This window comes from Stigmatopora argus, chromosome 18 (genome assembly GCF_051989625.1).
Source record: "Stigmatopora argus isolate UIUO_Sarg chromosome 18, RoL_Sarg_1.0, whole genome shotgun sequence".
Lineage (NCBI taxonomy): Eukaryota > Metazoa > Chordata > Actinopteri > Syngnathiformes > Syngnathidae > Stigmatopora > Stigmatopora argus.
This window is the reverse complement of record NC_135404.1, coordinates 10,209,108-10,229,039: the sequence shown is the minus strand read 5'-3', so window position 1 is coordinate 10,229,039 and position 19,932 is coordinate 10,209,108. Positions and strand designations below refer to the sequence as shown.

Here is a 19,932-nt window from a genome sequence, read left to right as displayed (position 1 = left end):
CCACATGATAAAAATCCAACTGGCATACATCTTTACCCTTTTTAACCTAAATATATGGGATTGTCAACAAAGGGGAACATTTTGAAGCTAAAAAAAATACCTTTGTGAAATAACATTCAGTTTGAATTCCTAGCCACAAACCAACCGAGTACAAATACTACAACAAAAGCCAGTCTGCCATCCAGTGGCCATGAGCTGAAGAACATCAACAAACTCTTTCAAAATACACTTCTGAATCTAATTCTTTGCAAGCAAAACTAGCAGTAAAAATGATCACCATCATCCATCACACGGAATTCATTGCAATCTAAAAACACAAAGTATGCTGCATGTTGAGCGATGGTAACACAATACCTTTATAATAGTACTTAGCAGTTTGGAACACACACACACACAAGTCTGTAAGTGCTGTACGACAAAGCAGTCCGCAGTGGTCTGTGGCCGGGGCGACAAACAGGTTTATAAGTACTAGTGCGTGGCTAATGCAGCCGAGTAGTACTGCCTGTCATCTTGGGCCGCCGCCTCAGTCAAAGTGCTAGAGTACAATAATGCGTAATGTCATGCTCGATTGAGTTTGGTGGTGGGAAACAAGTACATCAACCCCCTTGAATGCTCATAAAGGTCATATGGAGTTTGGCATCTTTCCAAATCAACATGTCAACTGGCATGGCCTTAAGATAAAACATGGAAATTAAATTTGAACACTAATAATATTAAACCCAAGTGTGATTCCTGAAAAACCGTATGGATAAAACGCTATTTCCTAGCTGGTTGTGTTTTAGCATTAAACCGCCTATCAATGAGTTTTATCAGTCTTGGACTCGCAAAACATAATAATAAAGACTTTCTTCTCTCTGACCAACAGAGCTTGTGCTTGTATCGAATGGCGAATCAGCAGCAGCAAAAGGGCAAACGGTGATGGCAGTTACACGAGACAATGAAAGCACTTTTATAGAAAGTTAGCCAGAAACACAGTCCGCCATTAAGGGCTTCCATTGAGGTCTGAAAAGAACAAGAGTGATTCTTTACGACACACACACACACATCTCTGCCAGAAAGTCTCCTAGAATGCGTACAAGCGTATCCACGAGGCCCGAAGCTGTGGCCTAGCTCAAACTCAACTGTCAAACATTCAGCGTCCACGCGACTGAAAGTAATTTTACATCACGACGGTTTCCATTTTCCCACTATCTAGCAAAAGATACGGGTCGTAAGCTATGCATAAATGGCAAGCGACACGGACACTAACGCGAGCAAATGAGGTATTATTAGCCACTCGGGAAGGGCGTAATGATCAATTAGAAGATGAATTGATCATTAGGAATTCTGACAGTTGGCTGGAATTAATGGACGTGGGTGCGGTACTGAGCTGTGAACAGCAGAAGTGATGGGAAACGTGAAAATCAATTTAAGTGATCATTAAGAATTGCAAAATTGTATTTCTCCAATGGTCAACCAACCACTGTGATGTTGTATTTGGTTGCCACAGCAGAAATACTCCGAGCCACTGAATGGAAACAACAACTTGGTCTCCAAGGCGACCATATCAAAGACACTGGGAAGAAGAAAACGGCTCCTTGTTAAGGGTCCCTTAGCCCGAAATTGACTCCCTTCCCAAAATGTCACAGCGGAAGGAAAGATGGCAGAATAAATGAAGCTCATTTTTTGCAGCCGGCGAAGAATCTCGCGCATTGGCGCTCTCTGCAAGTGAGATAAAGCAGACGCACAAACATGAGTCACAGAGACTTTCCGCGTCTTACAAACCATCTTTGTCTCAGCACAAATGACGTCATGGCTGAACACAGTTTCAACCTACTAGTTTGACAAACTATAATTTGGGGAAATTAAAGTTTTTCCTTGCACCATTAGCATACCTTTGCATCTGACCCTGACATTTTTACTAAATCTGCAGGTGTTCTTTTCCATAATAACTTGTTGAATCTATATCAACACGGTCAAAACCATCTCTCAAACATACACATGACCGCACCCTCGACTGGTCGCCAGTCAATCGCAGGGCACCGAAAAAGTCATTTTGTGAACAATGCTACTTAAACCATCACCTGAAACGTTCCGCTTTGGACAAGATTGGTCAGCCGTCCACGTGATTACATGCAAGACAATTAAACTCGTTGTCTAGTGACGTTAGCGGGCCAACGCTGAGCTGGTGTTTACTGGTTCCATGACAATAGCCGGCACGGAGGGGCACTCGTCGCTGCCACCAACGAGGCCGTGTGCTGAGTCAGCCCGACGAGACTTTTCCCCCTCACAATGACGGCGGTTGACCGCGAATGGCCCCCCGCGACGTAAATCCCAACAAGGAGGACGGGGGATTTTGTTCGCACGCTCTTGAGCTTTCACAGTCGGGTTCAGTGTTCCCCAGGCCAAGTAAGAGATTGCACAAAAACGTCTCGCACCATGGAAACTTTTTAAACCAACAAGTGGAATGGTCTGTCTGCTAATTGCAGCTATGAGCAATATAATGCCAAAACTTGGAACAAGCTGCTGTCAACTATTAATCCATTAAGATTGCCAAACATGCTAATTTGACCTGTAAATTGCCATATACTTTTCAGCACCTGACACTTTTACAGCTGAGATCTTAAAAAAGTATATGGACAACTAGAGACAGAGTTATTTGCAATTATAAAAGCTTTCCTTCACACACTTTTATGAACATTGTTTGGAGATGATTGTTCAAATGAATTCAGTAAAAGTAAAAGATGAAGCTTGATTGCATCCTAGTATTGCCAGAAGAAACTAGGTTAATGGTTCAGTCAGGGTGAATAAATGACACAAAAGACAATGGACATTGACTCCATTAAACAAGATGTGGACACATTTAAACAGAATGTTATGCAACAGCAGTGATGATTAACCAGGACTATCATAACCCTTGCTAATGGTATGAGACGCCACTGGTGGAAAATAGCCAGTAATGGATGGCATCCACATCAATAAAGAACTTTTAAATTGAACTCCATGTCCTAATGTGATTCCTACGAATATTATTTCACATTATTCTTGCAATATTTTCACCCACAAGAGCTATGATGCAAACTTTTTGGAAAATTAGTGTGTCCATTCATTTGTTTGCATAATGGATACAACCATAATCATCATCATACATTCATCTTCCACCATGGCAGCCAAAACAATATTTCAAAAAATACAATCATTGTTAAAATAATAAAAGATCAGGGGGGGTCGTCGTCTCCTTACCTGCAAACGGCGTCCACCTGTAGCCGGAGAAGCCATTTTGCCTGGCAGGTGTTTTCACTTCACGGATGAATCCAATGCGAAATCCAGTTTAATCCAAAAAGAATGCCAAGCAGCAGGGAAAGGGAAACAGGGAGGATAGTCCGTCCAAAGAAATGCGCTCGTGGAAATGCGCTCGTGGAGATGCTGGGCGTGAGTGGGTCACACGCCGGACGCAGTTGCGACGACGCCCCCTTGGACAAACGCTCAAGTGTGCGTGCGCGTGCGTTCGTGCGTTTGTAGGGAGGAGTAGTATATCGCCACCCACTCGGGTCACATGGAACTGTGCACATGCGGCGTGTGACGTCACCATCACAGACAACGTTGATGAGCAATTAAAGATGATCCTCTGAAAAATCAAAAATGTTATACAAAGTGAACATTATCTTAAAAACAGCCTCGACTCACTGTATAATTACTTATTCTTAAGTCAAATTCAAATATATACATATGCCCACCATGTGGTATTTGCCGATGTTGATACTAAACAGATAGCAAGCCTTAAAACTATGGAAAACTGAATTTTTATTTTAAAACAATTCTTGCATAGTCACATTCTTGTAATTACCATCATGGGATTGTCAAACACTGCTTAATTCATTGGTGGTCAGTGGCATTAGAGTATAAATGAAATATTTTGTTTAGAGCATTAATATATACATCAACTTTAAAATTCATTTGCAATATTGTTTTCATGTCTTATTAATAGTCTTAATAAACGATTAAACCAATAATTCTGGATTTCTACAATGCAATCTTGAAATTAGTGTTGACATTCGACTTTTCATGTGTTTAGGTACGTTTTTACTACTTGTTATAAAGGTAGTGGCTTTTTTTATAGGACTGATGGGATAGTGCTACAACATTCTACCACAGGGGTGCAGTGTAAGTTTAGTACTTGAAGTGAAGCAAAGCCATAACTGGCAAGTGAATGGTTTTCTTTTGCTGTAAAATGAGATTTCATAAATGTTTTTTGCAAGTGGAGTTTATTGCATGTAAAGTTGATCTATTTGCATGTGGAAGAACGACTTAAGCTCAGCCCTCTTGGCCTTCAGCGTGGGGGTCAAGAGGCCATTCTCAATGGTGAATTGCTCTGGGTGGAGATGCACATCCTTGACCTGCACAGACAAGACATTTAAGCACCGGAATGGAAATAACATTGATTTGCATCTGCAGCTACCTGCTCAAAAGACTTGAGCCCTGCCTCTTTTCCCAGACGGATCATGTCCGAGAGAACAGCCTTTTTGATTTCCTGTCAGAAAATTAAAACATCAAGTTTCCATACTAGAATACACACATCAGAACCACACGAGCATTACCTTGTTTTTGCAGAGGTCTTCAAGGGAGCCCTGGATTCCAAGGTTCTTTGCTAAACCCGGCAAGACGTCTGGGTCGGGGACCACAACTGCAACCAGGAAGGCCTGCAAAGAAGGAATTAACTTTAGTCTTGGATGTCATGCTTGTTTGGTCATTCATTAAAAATGGAAAATTGTTTTGTAGATCTCTGTCAGTCTCACCTGCAGACTGTCTCCGTGCACAAATACTTGGACCACAGGTCCACAGCGCACATAGACATTTTCAATCTTCTCTGGTGCAATGTATTCACCCTGAGCCAGCTTAAAGATGTTCTTCTTACGGTCAATGATTTTCAGAACACCACTCTATTCACCAGGACAAAAATGGAATATGTTACAAAATCATTTTCAATGTAAATACAAAAGTCTTATTGTCCTTACTGGTAGCCATTTTCCAATGTCTCCTGTATGGAGCCAACCATCTTTATCCAAAGCTTCAGCTGTCTTCTCCGGATCTTTCAAGTAACCCTTGAATACATTTGTTCCCTTGATACACACCTGCAAGAAGCCAAAATAAATATTTCCAAAACCTTTCCAATTTATCCTTGAAACCAATTGACGAACCTCTCCTTCGCCATTGGATGAAAAATAATTCATCTCTTCCACATCCACCAGTTTCACCACATTGCAAGGCAAGGGAACACCAACATGTCCTGGTAGATGGGCGAAAAAAAAACATTGTCAAGCCTTCCATTTTTGCACATTCTGGAAATTGGCCGTACCTGAAGTGGCATCGCCCGGCATGGTGAACGTGCAGGCAGCCGTGCATTCTGTCTGGCCGTAGGCCTCAAAGATCTACGAAAACACCAGAAGCAGCAGATGTCATTGACCCTGCTCCGATTCACTTGACCGTTTGTCAATTGAGGAACTTTTCATTGAACTCTACCTGGCAACCAAGTGTGGCCCTGAGGAAGTCCAGCACTGAAGGAGATATTGGCGCCGCCCCCGTCACCATCACGCGCACTTGACCACCCAGAGATTCCTAATTTGATTCCCTTTATCAGTTAGGGGTCATAGTTTGCTCCTCCCCATTACCTTAAGACAGAGACATACCTGCACTTTGTGGAAGATGAGCTTATCCCAAATGCTGTTCTTTCGGACGATGCCATCGTGGACCTCGGCCAGTTTCCTCTGCACTGCAAAGTTAAGCAGCCATTTTTGGAAAGTTGTCGTTGCACCACTTTGTACCTGGACAAAAAAGGTATAGTGATTTAAAAACCACTGCAATTAAGTCAGCCATCTCCTGACAATGCACCACTTACTTTGTCGTAGACTCGGTTGAGAAGTCGCGGAACCACAGGGAAGATCGTGGGCTGCAGATTCTTCATGTCATCTGGCAACAGTCTGATATCACCCTGGAAGAATCCAACTCGAGCACCAGCACCGAACAGGACAGTCTACAGAGAAAATGAATAGTAAGAGGAAAGGACTCACCTCAAGCTATACGTAAAGTCTCACTACAACCAAGTTTTCACACTAAAATGAATCTGGTCAAAGAATATTCAATACTAATCATGACTCACATAGATCCAAAACTATTGAAATGTGCAATAAAATCATGTTTATGGAATGTTTGCCTCTGCATAGTTGAAACCGATGATGCAACGGAAAAGGGTATCGAGACTCATTGCCTATCGTGAGTCAGAATACAGTTGAAAGTTTTCACACAATTTCTATTGATGCATCAACTTACCTGCACAACTCTTTCAAACATGTGCGCCAGCGGCAGAAACGAAATACTGACATCTTCAGTATTTGGAACAATGGCCGTCTATGGAGACACAGATGACTGTGGTTCACATTGTGATTGAAAACATTTAAATTTGGCATTGGTCCCCCCCAAAGACATTTAAATAGTACCTCAAATGTCTTGAGGACACCAGCAGCATCAGCAACAACATTCTCATGAGTAAGCATTGCACCCTTGGGATTTCCTTTCATAGCAATAAAACAATTAAAATCACTAAACCTTAAAAACAAAAAATCTGAAATAGAATTTGCCAATCAAGTTCACCTGTGGTTCCACTTGTGAAACAAACAATGCTAAGGTCCTCTGGCTTTGGAGGCTGTGGCAATAAGAGAACTCAATTACAAGCCAGAAAAGCACTTAACTATATTTAATCCTGAACTGTGACAAATTTTTGACCAAGTTCCTTTTGCTTCCTATATTTATGAAATTTTTTGAAAGTTAGTTACCACTGGCTTCTGAAGGTCACTTTTCCCAGCAGCCTATGAAGTACAAAGGGAAATATGATCCAACCGCATCATTAAAAGAATGTTATTACTCTAGGTTTTCATACCTCCACATCTTGCATAGACAAAACATCAACACCACATTTGGCTCCTCGCTCCACCAAGTCCGATTCAAACGGATCCATGACGACGACTGTCTTAAGAGCGGGGGTCTGGCCTTTCTCACGGTTCTCCAGCAGAAGCTCAACCTTTTTCTGATTGTCGCACAATACCGTGGAGATGTCGGCTAAAATGCAGGAAGTACATGAAGAAACGTATGAAATAAAAATAAAACCTAGTGCATTGCCTTGACATGAACAGGTCAAGAAGTTTGATTTTCAGGATTTACGTTTAAGCAATGAACGTGAATAAAGGCTTTTCATACATTCTTAGAACAGTTCTGGGTTTATTTTTTTTACTCTCAGGGGAAACAACTAGACTCCGTAATCAGCAGCACCACACCATGGCCAATTACCTTGGTCAATAATGAACACCAACGCTTCGGGACCCAGGGTGTCGTACAGTGGGACCGCCACCATGGAGTAGGTGTAACAAGCCTGTTCGCCAATAATCCACTAGCAAAAAAAATAATTAAATTAAATCTCTCAGGGGAGGGGCTTCTAAATGCCACTCTGCATTATGGTGACTCACCTCAGGTCTGTTCTGAGCAAAGATGCCAATGAATGTGTCAGGGCAAGGTTTCAAACCCCTCAGAAGGAGTCCTGAGCCCAAGTGCTCTGCTCTGTCAGATACCTTCAAATCAGGAGAGGTTTAAAAATGGTGCACATTGATTTAAAAACTCCTAGTGTGGTCTTATACCTGCTTGTACCTAAGCCACTGGTACGCCCTTCCAGTTTTCCTGAATCCCAAACATGGTCCGTTACCTGAATAGAACATAAACTGTAAACCTGTACACATACGCTAATAGAGAAGGTACATCTTGCTCAATTTACTTCCTAACCACTTATCCTCACGAGGGGTGATGGAGCTTATTCCTGCTTATGGGCAGGAGGAAAAGGTACACCCAGAACTGGTTCTGCCCAACAGTCTCTGAACTGCGAGGCACACATAACCACTTTCCACTATGCCACAAAGTAAAATTACTAATATAGTGAATTTGTACCATCAGTGTATATTCTTGTATGTTCCCAATTTTCTATCACAATTGCTGAGAGAAAAAATGTGTTCTTTCTCTGGCTAAGATGCTCCAACCATAAAAATCATAGTCCCCAAATAAAGATGGTCAGACAGACAAACAGGTGAACGAATGAAAGTTGTTCAGGATTTTTAGGGTTATGTGAAAAATCTGAAGAGGCAAAATATTCTACTAAATTAAATTCACCTGAGACTTTCAGGCCCCTCTGGAAAACCTCGTAGAGGGTTTTTGCGTCAACATAGTGATAAGCAATCAGGTTGTTGTTGTCCTTCAGTAAAGCCACCTTCCTGGCTCCATCCTAAGAAGAGAATTTAAAAAATAAATTAAAAGAAAACTCTCATGATGCATACTGTGGCGTCGCACCTTAATGCCAAGGGTTTGGCATTTGAGGTCGGCCGGCGAGCGCAATGGAGCAGGTCTGGTATTGAGGTAGAAGAGGGTGGCAGCCGCCAAGGCAAACAGCGAAATGATGGCCGGCGTTGACAGTGGCGTGAAGAGCAGCTGGAAGAGGAACTCCATGGTGCACCAACTCCACACCTGGGAGATTCTTAAAAGAAAAAAAAATGGGCCGTGTCAGGTTGTAGAACCTTGACTCTGAATTGGGGGTCAAAGTCACATCTTGCACAATAAGCCTAAATGAATCACAAGATAGTCGCACTTGGCAATAAAAGCAGTTTTCTTTCAGCTGAATCACCGGAACACACAGCAATGGGAAAAATGAGACAGCCAGATTTCAGGTTAAGGGTTGGGGCCACAGACAACAAGTTGGTCTTTAAACCATACCAGATTTAAACCAAGAGTCAAACACCCTAGATTTGGCATTTTATCTTAAATATAAAATTATTTCAAGGCATTTTATTTTGTCTCTAGCCAAGCTTGTTGCAGTTACATTCCAAACGCATTTTCCACCAATGGAAAATTTTATAGAGCTCAATGACGCCTTAAAATTTAATTAACCATCAACACATGTAACGATTTTCTCTCTTTAAGGAGCAAATCATACAGCTGGCATTTCTTTTACAGATTTTCAACCACAAACCCAATAAAACATTAATATTGCACAGTACTGATCAGGCATGCAAACAAAATGGTTAACAAATTGAGGCAATCATTCACATTAAACCTCAAAATCCAGGGTAGGCCTTATACATAACATTCTTTTTCTCCATCCCAGTCAAATAGATAAACAGCAAAAACGGTAGAAGGAGCCAAAGAAAACATCAAATATTCTTACCGGTTGCTGATTCGGACAAGAAACGGAACCTCTTCTCAGCTTCGTCCTCAATCTGCAAGACGAACAATAAACACAATGCGGTCATAAAAGCTCTCCAAAACAACCTTTAAACTTTGACCGTATGATAAAACGGCACGAGCGGCACCATTTTATTGACTGAATTGTGTTCAACAACCCATAAAAAAAAGAGAAAACACCCAATATTTATCAATCACATACACAAGGGAGTACTTTTACAGCAATATTACCTCACCAGTTGCCATTGACGGCATTGGTTGCGGATCCATTTCGACTGGAAGTGGCAAACGAACGAACCAAGTCGAAATGGATTGCACGATCTATGCCGCCGATGTCTCTGATATGTGAATATTCAAAGCCAGACCTCCTACTTAATTGGACACATTATTGTTGACGCATTGGCAACTCCAAATGCACTGCACGCACAAATGTCAATTGCCAAACAACGCAACTTTTGTGGATTGGCAGACATTTTTAGGCCTCACACAAGCCAGCACTGGTCAAAAAGCATGTCCAATCTGAAGTCTACCTGGAGAGACGGACATCGATGTTTGGGTCTGCTGCAGAAGAGCTGAGTGACGATCCCAAGTGATGTGGCGTTGTGATATCCGCCATTAATATCCTGTCCATGCAGACTCACCTGTGCTCATTAACACTTCTGAGTGAATGCAGCTGTGCATGTCAGCGTGGGCGTTTTTTATTTATTAATTTTTTTAAAGCCACAGACATTTCAGGCTTGTTAAAAAATAACAGCATATGTGGATATTTTATGAGTTTTTAAAGTCAACAAAAGCGATTGAACTTTGAGGCATGTATTCATCAACGGAGGAGATAATTAACCTTTGGAATTTGTTGATAAAAATCTCATCAAGAGCATATTTTCATCTTTTTCATTCACCCTGTGCAATATGCATACATATCTGTATCTTTTGGGTTTATATTAATTGGGTAACATCTACGGGCGGGTAAGGATTTCAATTGGGATGGATCACATGAGATTAACTGTGATAAATGGCTTTGCCAGTCAATCCAATAATGATATGAAATGTCATATTTAGCACCCTTTTATTTGTAATGTACCAACTTTTAAAAAATATGAATGAAAAATTATTCATTGGGAAGGAGTTAAAGCACTGTTAAAATAAATGACTGTTGATTAATATGTGAGTTAACTCTACCTAACTTGTATCTCTGAAAATAAAACTTTTTATCTACATCTGTGCCCAAAATAATAATGATGAAAATGAATGCATCTCAACATTGGAGCAGAATCTTCTCCAATTTTTTAGCCCCTCCTGTCCAACATCTCTGTTGGGTGGGCGTGTTCTACTACTTAAGCGATGTGACATCCGTTACTTGCAGCGTGAAGAAGAAAATGAACAGCTCCACCTCTGGCATCGTCCTGGTGTACTACCTGATGGTCGCCCTGAACGCCGTCAACACCGATGACAGCAAGGGTGCCGATGCAAACCATGCCAGCTCCAAGCTTCTGATTGGCTTCCAGGCTCCGTGGAATACATCATTCCCCTTTAGCGCCCAGCGTCTGGGCTCCGCCATCCAGATCGCCATCGACAAAGTCAACACAAACCCTTCTTTTCTGGGAAATCTCTCATTGGGTTTTGTCTACAAAGACACAGCCTGCAGTCCTAAAATGTCCTTGGGGGACTTTATTCAGCAGGTGTGGAGGGACAACGTGTCGGCCATCTTTGGACCGGCGTGTCCCGAAGAAGCGGAGGTCAGCTTCACTTCATGACTGACACATGCGTTCAAGTATTAATCCTATAAACTATTTAGCCTCTTTTGTGTTTGAGCTTAGGTAACGGGGCTAATAGCCTCCACGTGGAGCGTCCCAATGTTCGGCTTCGTAGGCCAGTCGTCCAAGATGGACAACGCCGACGTGTACGACTCGTACATTAACATGGTGCCGCCACTTAAGAGGAGCTCGGAGGTGCTAGTGAAGACCTTGGATTTCTTCGGCTGGACGCACGTGGCCATGATTGGCGGCGGCCTGGACTCCAACACGTGGGACAAAGTGGACGCGCTGTGGAAAACGGTGGAGACGTCGCTGAGGTCAAAGTTCAAGCTGACGGCCGCCGTCAAGTTTGACACCAGCGACCAGCGTCTGGTTTACCGTAACGTCAAGTACATTGCTAGCGTGGCTAGAGGTGAGCGACCGCAAATGTCTTGCACTTTCATTAAAGACTCTTTTACACTCCGATTACCAATCACCCCATTTTGTATTATGCGGGGTGCAGTGATCGTGGTCTTGACCAACAAGGATGACACAATGACGCTGTTGCTCGAGGCCGAGCGCCAGGGTCTGATGGGAGGCGATTACGTTTTCTTCTTGGTGCAACATTTTGAGGTCAGTGGAGGCTTGGTGAGTAAAAGCCTTTCAAGAACAGCACATCAGGTTGGTAACTCATTCTCAGCCATGGATTATAATTGGGAGGCATTACAGTGAATAATCACACGACGAAAAATATTGAATATTGTTCAAGTCACCAGGGATGCTGAATTCGCGGATCGATAAGTCAAAGTTTCTCACTGGACAGAAAAATGGTTTGAACCAACCTGAAACCTGAAATTAATGTGTGCAAAGTAAAAAATCCTCTTTTTTGTTTTCTACCGAGTAGGACAACGTGTGGAAATACTCCATGGACGGCCAAATAAACCGGGCGGCCCTCCGAGCCTTTGACATGACATTCATCATTGGCCAGAAGTCGTATGACGGCTACGAGTACTACGACTTCTTCGATCAGGTGTTCCAGCGACTCCAAGGACCTCCGTTTCACAGCAACCTGACGTCTGAGAGAGAAGTAAGGAAAAGAAAATACGGAATAGACCAAGGAATACGGATGTCATTTATTTTAGGTGAGCACCTACGCCACCTACCTGCACGACGCCGTGTTGCTCTACGCCATGGCCTTGAAGGAGGTCTTGAAAGACGGTAAGGACCCTCACGACGGACGGCAGGTTCTGCAGAAACTGAAGAACAAGAATAGCATTCGCTTCTACGGTAAGCAAGTAGTTACGGCGTGTTTCAACCCTTCCAACCACAGTTCGACAAATGTGGATTCTCTCGCAGGAGCTTCTGGATTAGTCCACTTTGATGAGGACGGGGAGAGAAATCTAGACTATTCCATTTACGACTTGCAATACACGGTGGACGATGCAACGTTTGTGCCGGTCCTGCATTTTGACAGCCATAGCAAAAGCATACGGTAATAAGCAACATGCTTTCTAAAATTTCAGGGAACAGATACACCTTTTTTGAAATGATCAGATAAACAAAAATGTTCCATAAGAAAAAAAACGCTGCAAAAAGTCTAAACTTTCACCAAAACTTTAAGAGAAAAATGTCCGTGAAAATTGAACAAAACTAAAAATATTCTTGAAATTCTGGGTACAATGCCAAGTTGCCAAAATGGAATGATTTCAGGCCAACGCCCATGTTTGCCACCGTGACGTGGCCCAAAGGAAGACCGCCATCCGACAACCCTGAGTGCGGCTTCGACAACGAGCTGTGCGAATGGCTGAGAAACGGTACGTTCAACCATGTTTTGGACATTCAGGTTTCCACAACAGAGAGCTTGCTCAAATGTGCTTATTAAAAAATAATGTTAATAATGTGTCAGATATCGCGCTGCTGTCTCTCCTGATCACATTCCCCATTATCGGCGTTTTGGCCGTGCTGGGCATCGGCGTCCTGCTGTTGCAGAAGTTTCGCCTCCAGACCAACTTGGAGGACTCGCGCTGGTGGCTCATTGACTACAGCGACATTAACGTCATCAGAAAGGTTCCGTTGTGGCCCTTTGCAGTACGGTAGCGCTTCTTGTGTGCGGTGTGCCGTTTGGTATGTGTGGTTTCCAATCAGGGAGTCCAGGGCGTGTCACTGAGTACAGCCAGGAGTCTAAGCGGCAGTGGAGGCTCGCAGTCCACTTTGTCCACCAACAGCTCCAGCTTCAGGGACAAGATGGGCAAAGAGCCCTTCTACGCCACCATAGGCCTCTACCAGGTAAATACGGCAGTGCTTCCGTCATTGCATTCTCCTGATTGGCAATTGGACGCAGGGAAATTACGTGGCCATCAAGTACATCAAGAAGGACGTTCGGGAAAAGCTCCAGAAGGCATCCATTCTCGGCGAGTTCAGTATGGTAATGTTTTTCGGCTATGATTTTAGCGGCGTCTTGTTATTAGCGTGTTGCCAAATGGCGTCCATCTCCAACAATACAGATGAAGGAGATGAAACATGACAACCTGGTGCATTTCTTCGGCGCCTGCGTGGAGCCGCCCCACGCCTGTCTCGTCACTCAGTACTGCAGAAAGGGCAGCCTGAAGGTCAGAATGGCATCCCAGGTTGGTAAAACTACAATTGAAGTACTAATGTTGTTGTTGTAGGATGTTTTGAAGGCTTCTGCCGTGGACCTGGATGGGATGTTCAAGCTTTCCTTCGCTTATGACATCGTAAACGTAGGTGTCACGTTTCAGCGTCTGCCTTGAGAGCTCGCCCCAATGCGATACGTGTTACCTCCGGCAGGGAATGGACTTCATCCACAAGAGCAGCCTTAGGTTCCACGGCAACCTGAAGACCAGTACCTGCATGGTGGACAGCCGGCTGCAGGTCAAACTCTCCGGTTTCGGACTGTGGGAGTTCAAATACGGTGGTAGAGGCAACCGTGGTCTAACGGGAACTCCTAGATATGAAAGTTAGTATGTTAAGAGGCATTCATGAGAGGAACAGACGAGATAACGACTGGCTTTTTCTCACCATGTAACAAGACACTAATACTGTCTCTCTGACAAGTGATGTGTGACGTTGCAGCCTTGTTCTGGACAGCCCCTGAGCTTTTGAGACAAGTCGACCCTACAGTCAATGGGACCCAAAAAGGCGATGTCTACAGCTTTTCCATCATCCTGTGGGAGCTCATGTACAACTCCAAAAGTGGGCCGTACCATGACGCAAACCTGGAGCCTAGAGGTTGGCGCGAAAAAATGTCAACCCTTTTCAGGCAAGAGGTCGATTATAAGCACCAATTTGATTCCGCAGAGATCATTACGAGGCTGCGGGGGCCCTTCCATGGCAAGCCGCTGAGACCCGCCCTGTCCGATCTGTGTGATGACAACATCAACACGCTGCTGCGGGTTTGCTGGAATGAAAACCCCGATCATAGACCACCGTTTAGGACCATTTTGAGACAGCTTAAGGAAACCAGCCCAGAAAGGTCCCTATTGTAGTTCTTTGGCATTTTTGGCAATAGTACAGATCAATTGTAGCGGTTAAGCCAATGAAACTCAATACTATAATCCAAGTCTTTTTTTAAGAGTATATTCTTGCCTCACACTAAAGCCATGCAAACATTCTGGACAACATGGTGGAGAAGTTGGAAAAATATGCCAATCACCTTGAGGAAGTGGTGGGGGAGAGAACCAATCAGCTGCTTGCCGAGAAGACTCGTGCCGACAAGCTCCTCTCCAGCATGTTGCCGAGGTAACCGGGTCCAAACGCCCACCTGGTGGGTCCCGTCGACGTCGGCCCGTCGTCTCGCAGGTACATCGCGGACCAGTTGATGGAGGGGAAGTCGGTGGAGCCTCGCAGCTACGAGGTGGTGAGCATCTTCTTCTCCGACATCGTGGGCTTCACCTCAATGTGCGCGCTCAGCTCGGCCATGGAGGTCGTCGTGTTTCTCAACGACCTCTACAGCCTCTTTGATGACATCATCAGGATGTACGATGTATACAAGGTATGTAAAAAGTGGCGCACTCACGCGTCGAGGCAACGGGCCGCGACGGAGGTTTGCGGCATTCAGGTGGAGACCATCGGCGACGCCTACATGGTGGCCAGCGGCTTGCCCATCACCAATGGCCAACAGCACGCCGTGGAGATTGCGACCATGGCCTTGCACTTCCTGAGCGCCATCCAGCGCTTCCGGATTCGCCACAGGCCCGCTGAGAGGCTGGCCATCCGCATCGGCGTGCACTCGGGTGGGAGAGAATTCTAAAAGAGATGAAGCAAAAAAAGCGTGAAGGTGATTTCTTGGCAGGTCCAGTGGTTGCCGGCGTGGTCGGAAGCACGATGCCTCGCTACTGTTTGTTTGGTGACACGGTCAACATGGCCTCTCGCATGGAGAGCAACAGCTTACGTAAGATTCCTGAAATACTGTTACAAGGATCGTTAAAATATCCTTCTGACTACCAATTTAGGCTGAGGGCAAACGTTTGCTGATACAAACAAAGGCAATACATTTTACCATTTGGAAAGTACAAAAGAGTTAGAGTACAAAAGGAGTCACTTTAGCCCTTTAAAACCAAAAACAATAATTCACATCATCTATTATGATATGTCTAAAGATGATATGTCAGTAGTTAGGAGGATATACTGTTTTTCTTTGTTGTAATTACAAAAAAATACAATATGATACTTTCCAAATGACATTTTTGGCTCTTTTGTTAGCCTTGAAGATTCACATCTCTCAGCGGACTGCTGACATTCTGACCCAAGTGGGATCATTTGAGCTGGAGGAGAGGGGACAAATTGAAATGAAGGTTATTCTAACAACATTCTATTCTAACATTCACAAATATTCCAAATTTATGTTAACATTTTTTACCTGTGCCAGGGTAAAGGCAATCATAAGACCTACTGGCTGTTGAGCAAACAAGGTTTCAAGCCAACGTCACTTGCCCCTCACAGCATTGCACAGGCAGATGCAAACCTCCAGCTGGCAGCAGAGGTACAGAGAGGAGTCATCCACAAACTTTTCTTCCTGGTGCTTTCTTTATTTATGTCTCTTTTTTTGTGTTTGTGAAGAAAACAGGAGATCTCAGAGCTGTGGACAAAAAGGCCAGGAATCCCACTGGCGAGGATCCAGCCCTGCCTTTAGTTCACATTTAGTTATAACGAGGACGCATGGTCAGATTATAGTATTGAATGATTTTTTTATTGATGCTTTTTAAGTAGACCTCAATCTAGATAAAAATGATAATAATCCAGATGAGGGTTTTAAGATCTCTTTAACACACCGTGAAAAAGAAATCACATATTTCCATTCATCAAATCACTTATCGAGCCTAATTAAGTAGAACAACATAGAATATAGGGGAAAAAGGGTTTTCTGTAGATTCCTAGCTGTATGTGTGGAAGTATGTTCACTGATTAGTTGTGTAAGCAAAAAAAGCATGTGTTGATAAGGATGAGCAGCAGGAGAGGCAGTGATGCTCCTGTGACAATAAATACAAGACAAACACATTATCAAATGAAAACATTCAATCACACCACTCCAATAAAATCCGGGTTGACGATACGTGTGTTTTTACCTCTGACATTGCCATTAATGGTGGATCCATTAACTGCAAGGAGATAACATTTTACATTTTAGGTCACGTTATTTTCCTAAAATTGTACTTGTGTGGTCTCATTTTTCTGGCCTTATTTAAAAAGCGCCATTGTGTCTGTACCTTTAATATGAAATTCCGCAGTGAGGATGCCACCATGTGGATCCACCTTGGGTGCCATTCTCCTGGATGGACAAGGACTCTTCACAGGAACATTCCGAGTTAAGAACAGATACCTGTTTTTTTGTTTTTTTTCTTCTAACCGAAACGTTGCTACTCACCGGTTGGCAGATGAGCCGCTCGCCGTCGCACACTTGTACCTCGCAATGAAGCCAGACGGTGGACGCCTTCTCCACGCCGCGGAAGCGGAACGAGTTGAACTTGAAAGTGGATCGGCTGTCTTTGGCGTTCTCGAAAATATTTACGGTGCCGTCGCTCGGGCAGCTGGAAAGGGCCCGGTTAAAACATGGATGCATCTCATCTCATTTTCCTCACTAGGGTCGTGGGGGGTGCTGGAGCCTATCCCAGATGACTTTGGACCAGAGGCGGGGGACACCCTGAATTGGTGGGCAGCCAATCACAGGGCACAAGGAGACAAACAACCATTCAAACTCACCCTCATACCTAGGGGCAATTTGGAGTGTCCAATCAGCCTACCATGCATGTCTTTGTAATGTGGGAGGAAACCAGAGTACCCGGAGAAAACCCACGCAGGCAAACTCCACAAGGTGGACCGACCTGGATTTGAACACAGGTCCACCACTGTGAGGCCGACGTGCTAACCACTCATCCATCGGGCCGCCCATGGATGTATGCAACTAATTAAAAAAGGGTATTGTAGCCCGCAAACTAGGCCCCCTAGAAGCACCCCCAGTTCCGCCCCTGGTGCAGTTGATTGTTGCTAAGCAGAATTCGTAGGGCAAAAAAACATTTCTATACCTGTTAATGATTAGGCTCCACCTTCTCCTGTCTGTGGAGTAAGGTGTGGGCGTGGCCCAGCAGTTCTCGATGACCACTCGGAAGCGTCCGCTCAGCCCTTTGGCCTCCACGCCGACGAAGACCTCCGAGCCGATCTCCGAGGTCTCAATGACGTATGGTGCCTCTTTGGCGTACAGGAACTTGGCATTCTAGGAGTAGAATACCATACATGTCACATTCTTGGACCGTCTGGAATTTAAATGGCGTGGCAGAGGGCACCGTGAAGACGCTCATGGACAGCTGAGACATAAAGGAGCCCAAAGTTCCGTTGCTGACATAGACGGTGGCCACTCTGGGAAAAGGAGACTCTTAATCAGAGTGGTTTTTAATTTTCGGAATGTCTTCATAATGTATTTACTGACCTCTGGCTGAAGACGGCATTGTTGACGAGGTAGGTGGCGCGGTACATGCAGCTGAAGGTGTAGTTGACCGGCTGGTTCCTCAGCGTCAGCAGGGTGTCGTTGGACACCACCGAGTTGAAGAAGACGTAGCGAGGGTCTTTGCCGGGTATGTACTGCCAAGGTTAGGTCCACATTTTGGAAAGAACAAATTCTGCACCAATACCGTTTTCCAGCTCCTCATACCAATACTGTGTTTGATGGAAAATTGATATTTTTTCTTTTTCAATATTAGAATTCCTGCCTACCTGACTGTAAAGCACAGATGTCAAATTGGGGGCCCAGGGGCCAAATGCAGCCCGCCACATTACTTCGAGCAGCGCACTGAAGTAAATCACCTGTCAACTTCATGTTTGGTGCTATATTTCAAATGAAGATTATAGCTGTAGTATAGCAAATTTTAGAAAAAATAAACATTTTTTGGAAGAACTGTTGGCCACCCAACAATCCTAACATCCCCAACATCCAATAAACACCAACTCAAAGCTTAATCCGATCGTATACATAACCCATATGTCCAAGAAGTCAACCCCAAACACTTTACCATAATTAAAGTGTTTGTTTTCCAGTACTACAATATGTACGTGGGCGAGAGGGTGCGTCATGGAATGTTAAAGGGGGGAGCGAGAGTTTGAGAACAGTTGTGTTGCTTCTAGGTTTGCTATGTTTGCCTGTTTCTGGCAGATCAAAGTGGGTCAAGCAGCAGCAAGCCCCCATCCTCCCCATGATGTGTAACGAAGGCTGCACGAGCTGATTTTGGCCACCGACTCAAAAGTCGCGCTGGCCTCACGCGGTGACGGTGCGAAGAACTCCAACGAGATGTTCCCTCCCTTCAACTTTGTGCAAAGGGAAGTAGAATACTGTTGGAAACTGCATTCACCAGAGCAGAGAACTTCAGCTAAGACACAAACCTTTTTTGTGGCAATATTTTGTATGGTAGCTAACCTTAACTCACCTCAGATTGGGTACCGCAGTACGAGTGGTTCTTGGGCGTCAGGTCGGGGATGATGAAGCGGTAGTAGCCGGAGCTATGAACGCCCGTGGAGCACACGCCGCCCAGAGAGAGCTGCTCCATCTCCCAGCCGTATGGACACTCGGGCACGTTGGCGATGATGGCGTTGGGAAAGCAGGACACCATCACGTAATCTGGAACGTCAGACAAAGCTGTTGCGGCTGTTCCATCAACTTTTTTTTTGCCTTATGGCTCACCAACAACTGTTGGGGATTAACCACTTCCTGAAAAAAAGCTCGAACAGACATAGACATGGATATTATTATGGGTTCCTCATGCATGAATTTGTAATACGTACTGACATTTGATTGGCAATAATAGTACTAGCATTTAAAAATATCTGGGAATGGTTATTTTGAATGCTTTCAGGATTTTTTTCCCCTCTGTTATTACAGAAATGTCTTTTCACTGAAATAAACAAAGGTTTTTTTTCGTTGGGCTGCATTTGATCAAAACTGTGGTTTTGGGGAAATTATTAAATAACCAGGAAAACTAACAATGGAAACATTACAACGAGTGTTGTAAAAAAGCTCATTGCCAAAGCGAAAAAATAATCAATGGATTTCTCTTTTTGAAATGCTAACAAGCTAAACACAATCTGTATTTACCTGCTTTCTGTGGAACACAACTCCACGCCGCAGGAATCATCACAAGAAGCAAAGCGATGGTCATGATTCCATTCGGGACCCAACTACAAATATTTAGTTTTTCTATATAAAACTCTTCACCTGTCTGCTGTCAGAGGACCCTCATGTCTTGTCCCCCAGCAAGCATTTTATGCTTGTTTGCGGGCGGAGGTGGTCCATTTCCCACCCGAGAGCTTCCATTGTGGGCCTTCTGACAAAAAGCCCTTGTGTGCTGCTTGGACATTCACTTTCAAATGACCATCATCTCTCGGGACCCCTTTTGTAGGGATGGTCCTAATGGACAAAACTTCTTTAACAGGAAAACTTGAA

The 19,932-nt window shown here is 44.1% G+C and overlaps 4 protein-coding genes across 4 annotated transcripts in view; 1 reads left to right on the top strand and 3 right to left on the bottom strand.

The window, feature by feature from the left end:
- LOC144092352 (ankyrin-3-like) overlaps positions 1–3,448 on the bottom strand; it is a 58,428-nt gene extending 54,980 nt beyond the window's left edge. The window contains exon 1 of the mRNA XM_077624984.1: positions 3,223–3,448. Within this exon, the coding sequence (XP_077481110.1) occupies positions 3,223–3,258 (36 nt within the window). The 5' untranslated portion in view covers positions 3,259–3,448. The remainder of the gene's footprint in view (positions 1–3,222) is intronic.
- A 777-nt stretch (positions 3,449–4,225) lies between these two features.
- acsl5 (acyl-CoA synthetase long chain family member 5) lies at positions 4,226–9,897 on the bottom strand. Its single transcript, XM_077626136.1, has 22 exons — positions 9,783–9,897; positions 9,236–9,287; positions 8,365–8,548; positions 8,188–8,299; positions 7,665–7,729; positions 7,497–7,598; positions 7,321–7,420; positions 6,914–7,092; positions 6,810–6,842; positions 6,628–6,679; positions 6,474–6,547; positions 6,307–6,384; positions 5,876–6,010; positions 5,667–5,801; positions 5,500–5,595; positions 5,336–5,408; positions 5,178–5,266; positions 4,995–5,111; positions 4,776–4,919; positions 4,578–4,679; positions 4,439–4,510; positions 4,226–4,376 (listed from the first exon to the last, which is right to left on the bottom strand). Exons 3-22 carry the CDS (start codon positions 8,518–8,520, stop codon positions 4,245–4,247), a joined length of 2,046 nt encoding a protein of 681 aa, XP_077482262.1. The 5' UTR covers positions 8,521–8,548; positions 9,236–9,287; positions 9,783–9,897; the 3' UTR covers positions 4,226–4,244.
- A 740-nt stretch (positions 9,898–10,637) lies between these two features.
- gucy2g (guanylate cyclase 2g) lies at positions 10,638–16,557 on the top strand. The gene is made up of 22 exons (XM_077625222.1): positions 10,638–10,988; positions 11,070–11,418; positions 11,509–11,618; positions 11,890–12,072; positions 12,128–12,272; positions 12,342–12,477; positions 12,696–12,799; positions 12,892–13,052; positions 13,131–13,271; positions 13,327–13,410; positions 13,490–13,594; positions 13,655–13,726; positions 13,794–13,962; positions 14,079–14,234; positions 14,304–14,478; positions 14,604–14,744; positions 14,805–14,997; positions 15,064–15,238; positions 15,298–15,396; positions 15,708–15,799; positions 15,874–15,987; positions 16,065–16,557. The coding sequence occupies exons 1-22, from the start codon at positions 10,671–10,673 to the stop codon at positions 16,146–16,148; spliced, it is 3,306 nt and encodes a 1,101-aa protein (XP_077481348.1). The 5' UTR covers positions 10,638–10,670; the 3' UTR covers positions 16,149–16,557.
- Positions 16,317–19,648, bottom strand: tectb (tectorin beta). Its single transcript, XM_077625223.1, has 9 exons — positions 19,585–19,648; positions 18,920–19,110; positions 17,925–18,080; positions 17,786–17,872; positions 17,528–17,715; positions 16,870–17,032; positions 16,712–16,790; positions 16,578–16,603; positions 16,317–16,474 (listed from the first exon to the last, which is right to left on the bottom strand). The coding sequence occupies exons 1-9, from the start codon at positions 19,646–19,648 to the stop codon at positions 16,403–16,405; spliced, it is 1,026 nt and encodes a 341-aa protein (XP_077481349.1). The 3' UTR covers positions 16,317–16,402.
- Between the last annotated feature and the right edge of the window lie 284 nt (positions 19,649–19,932).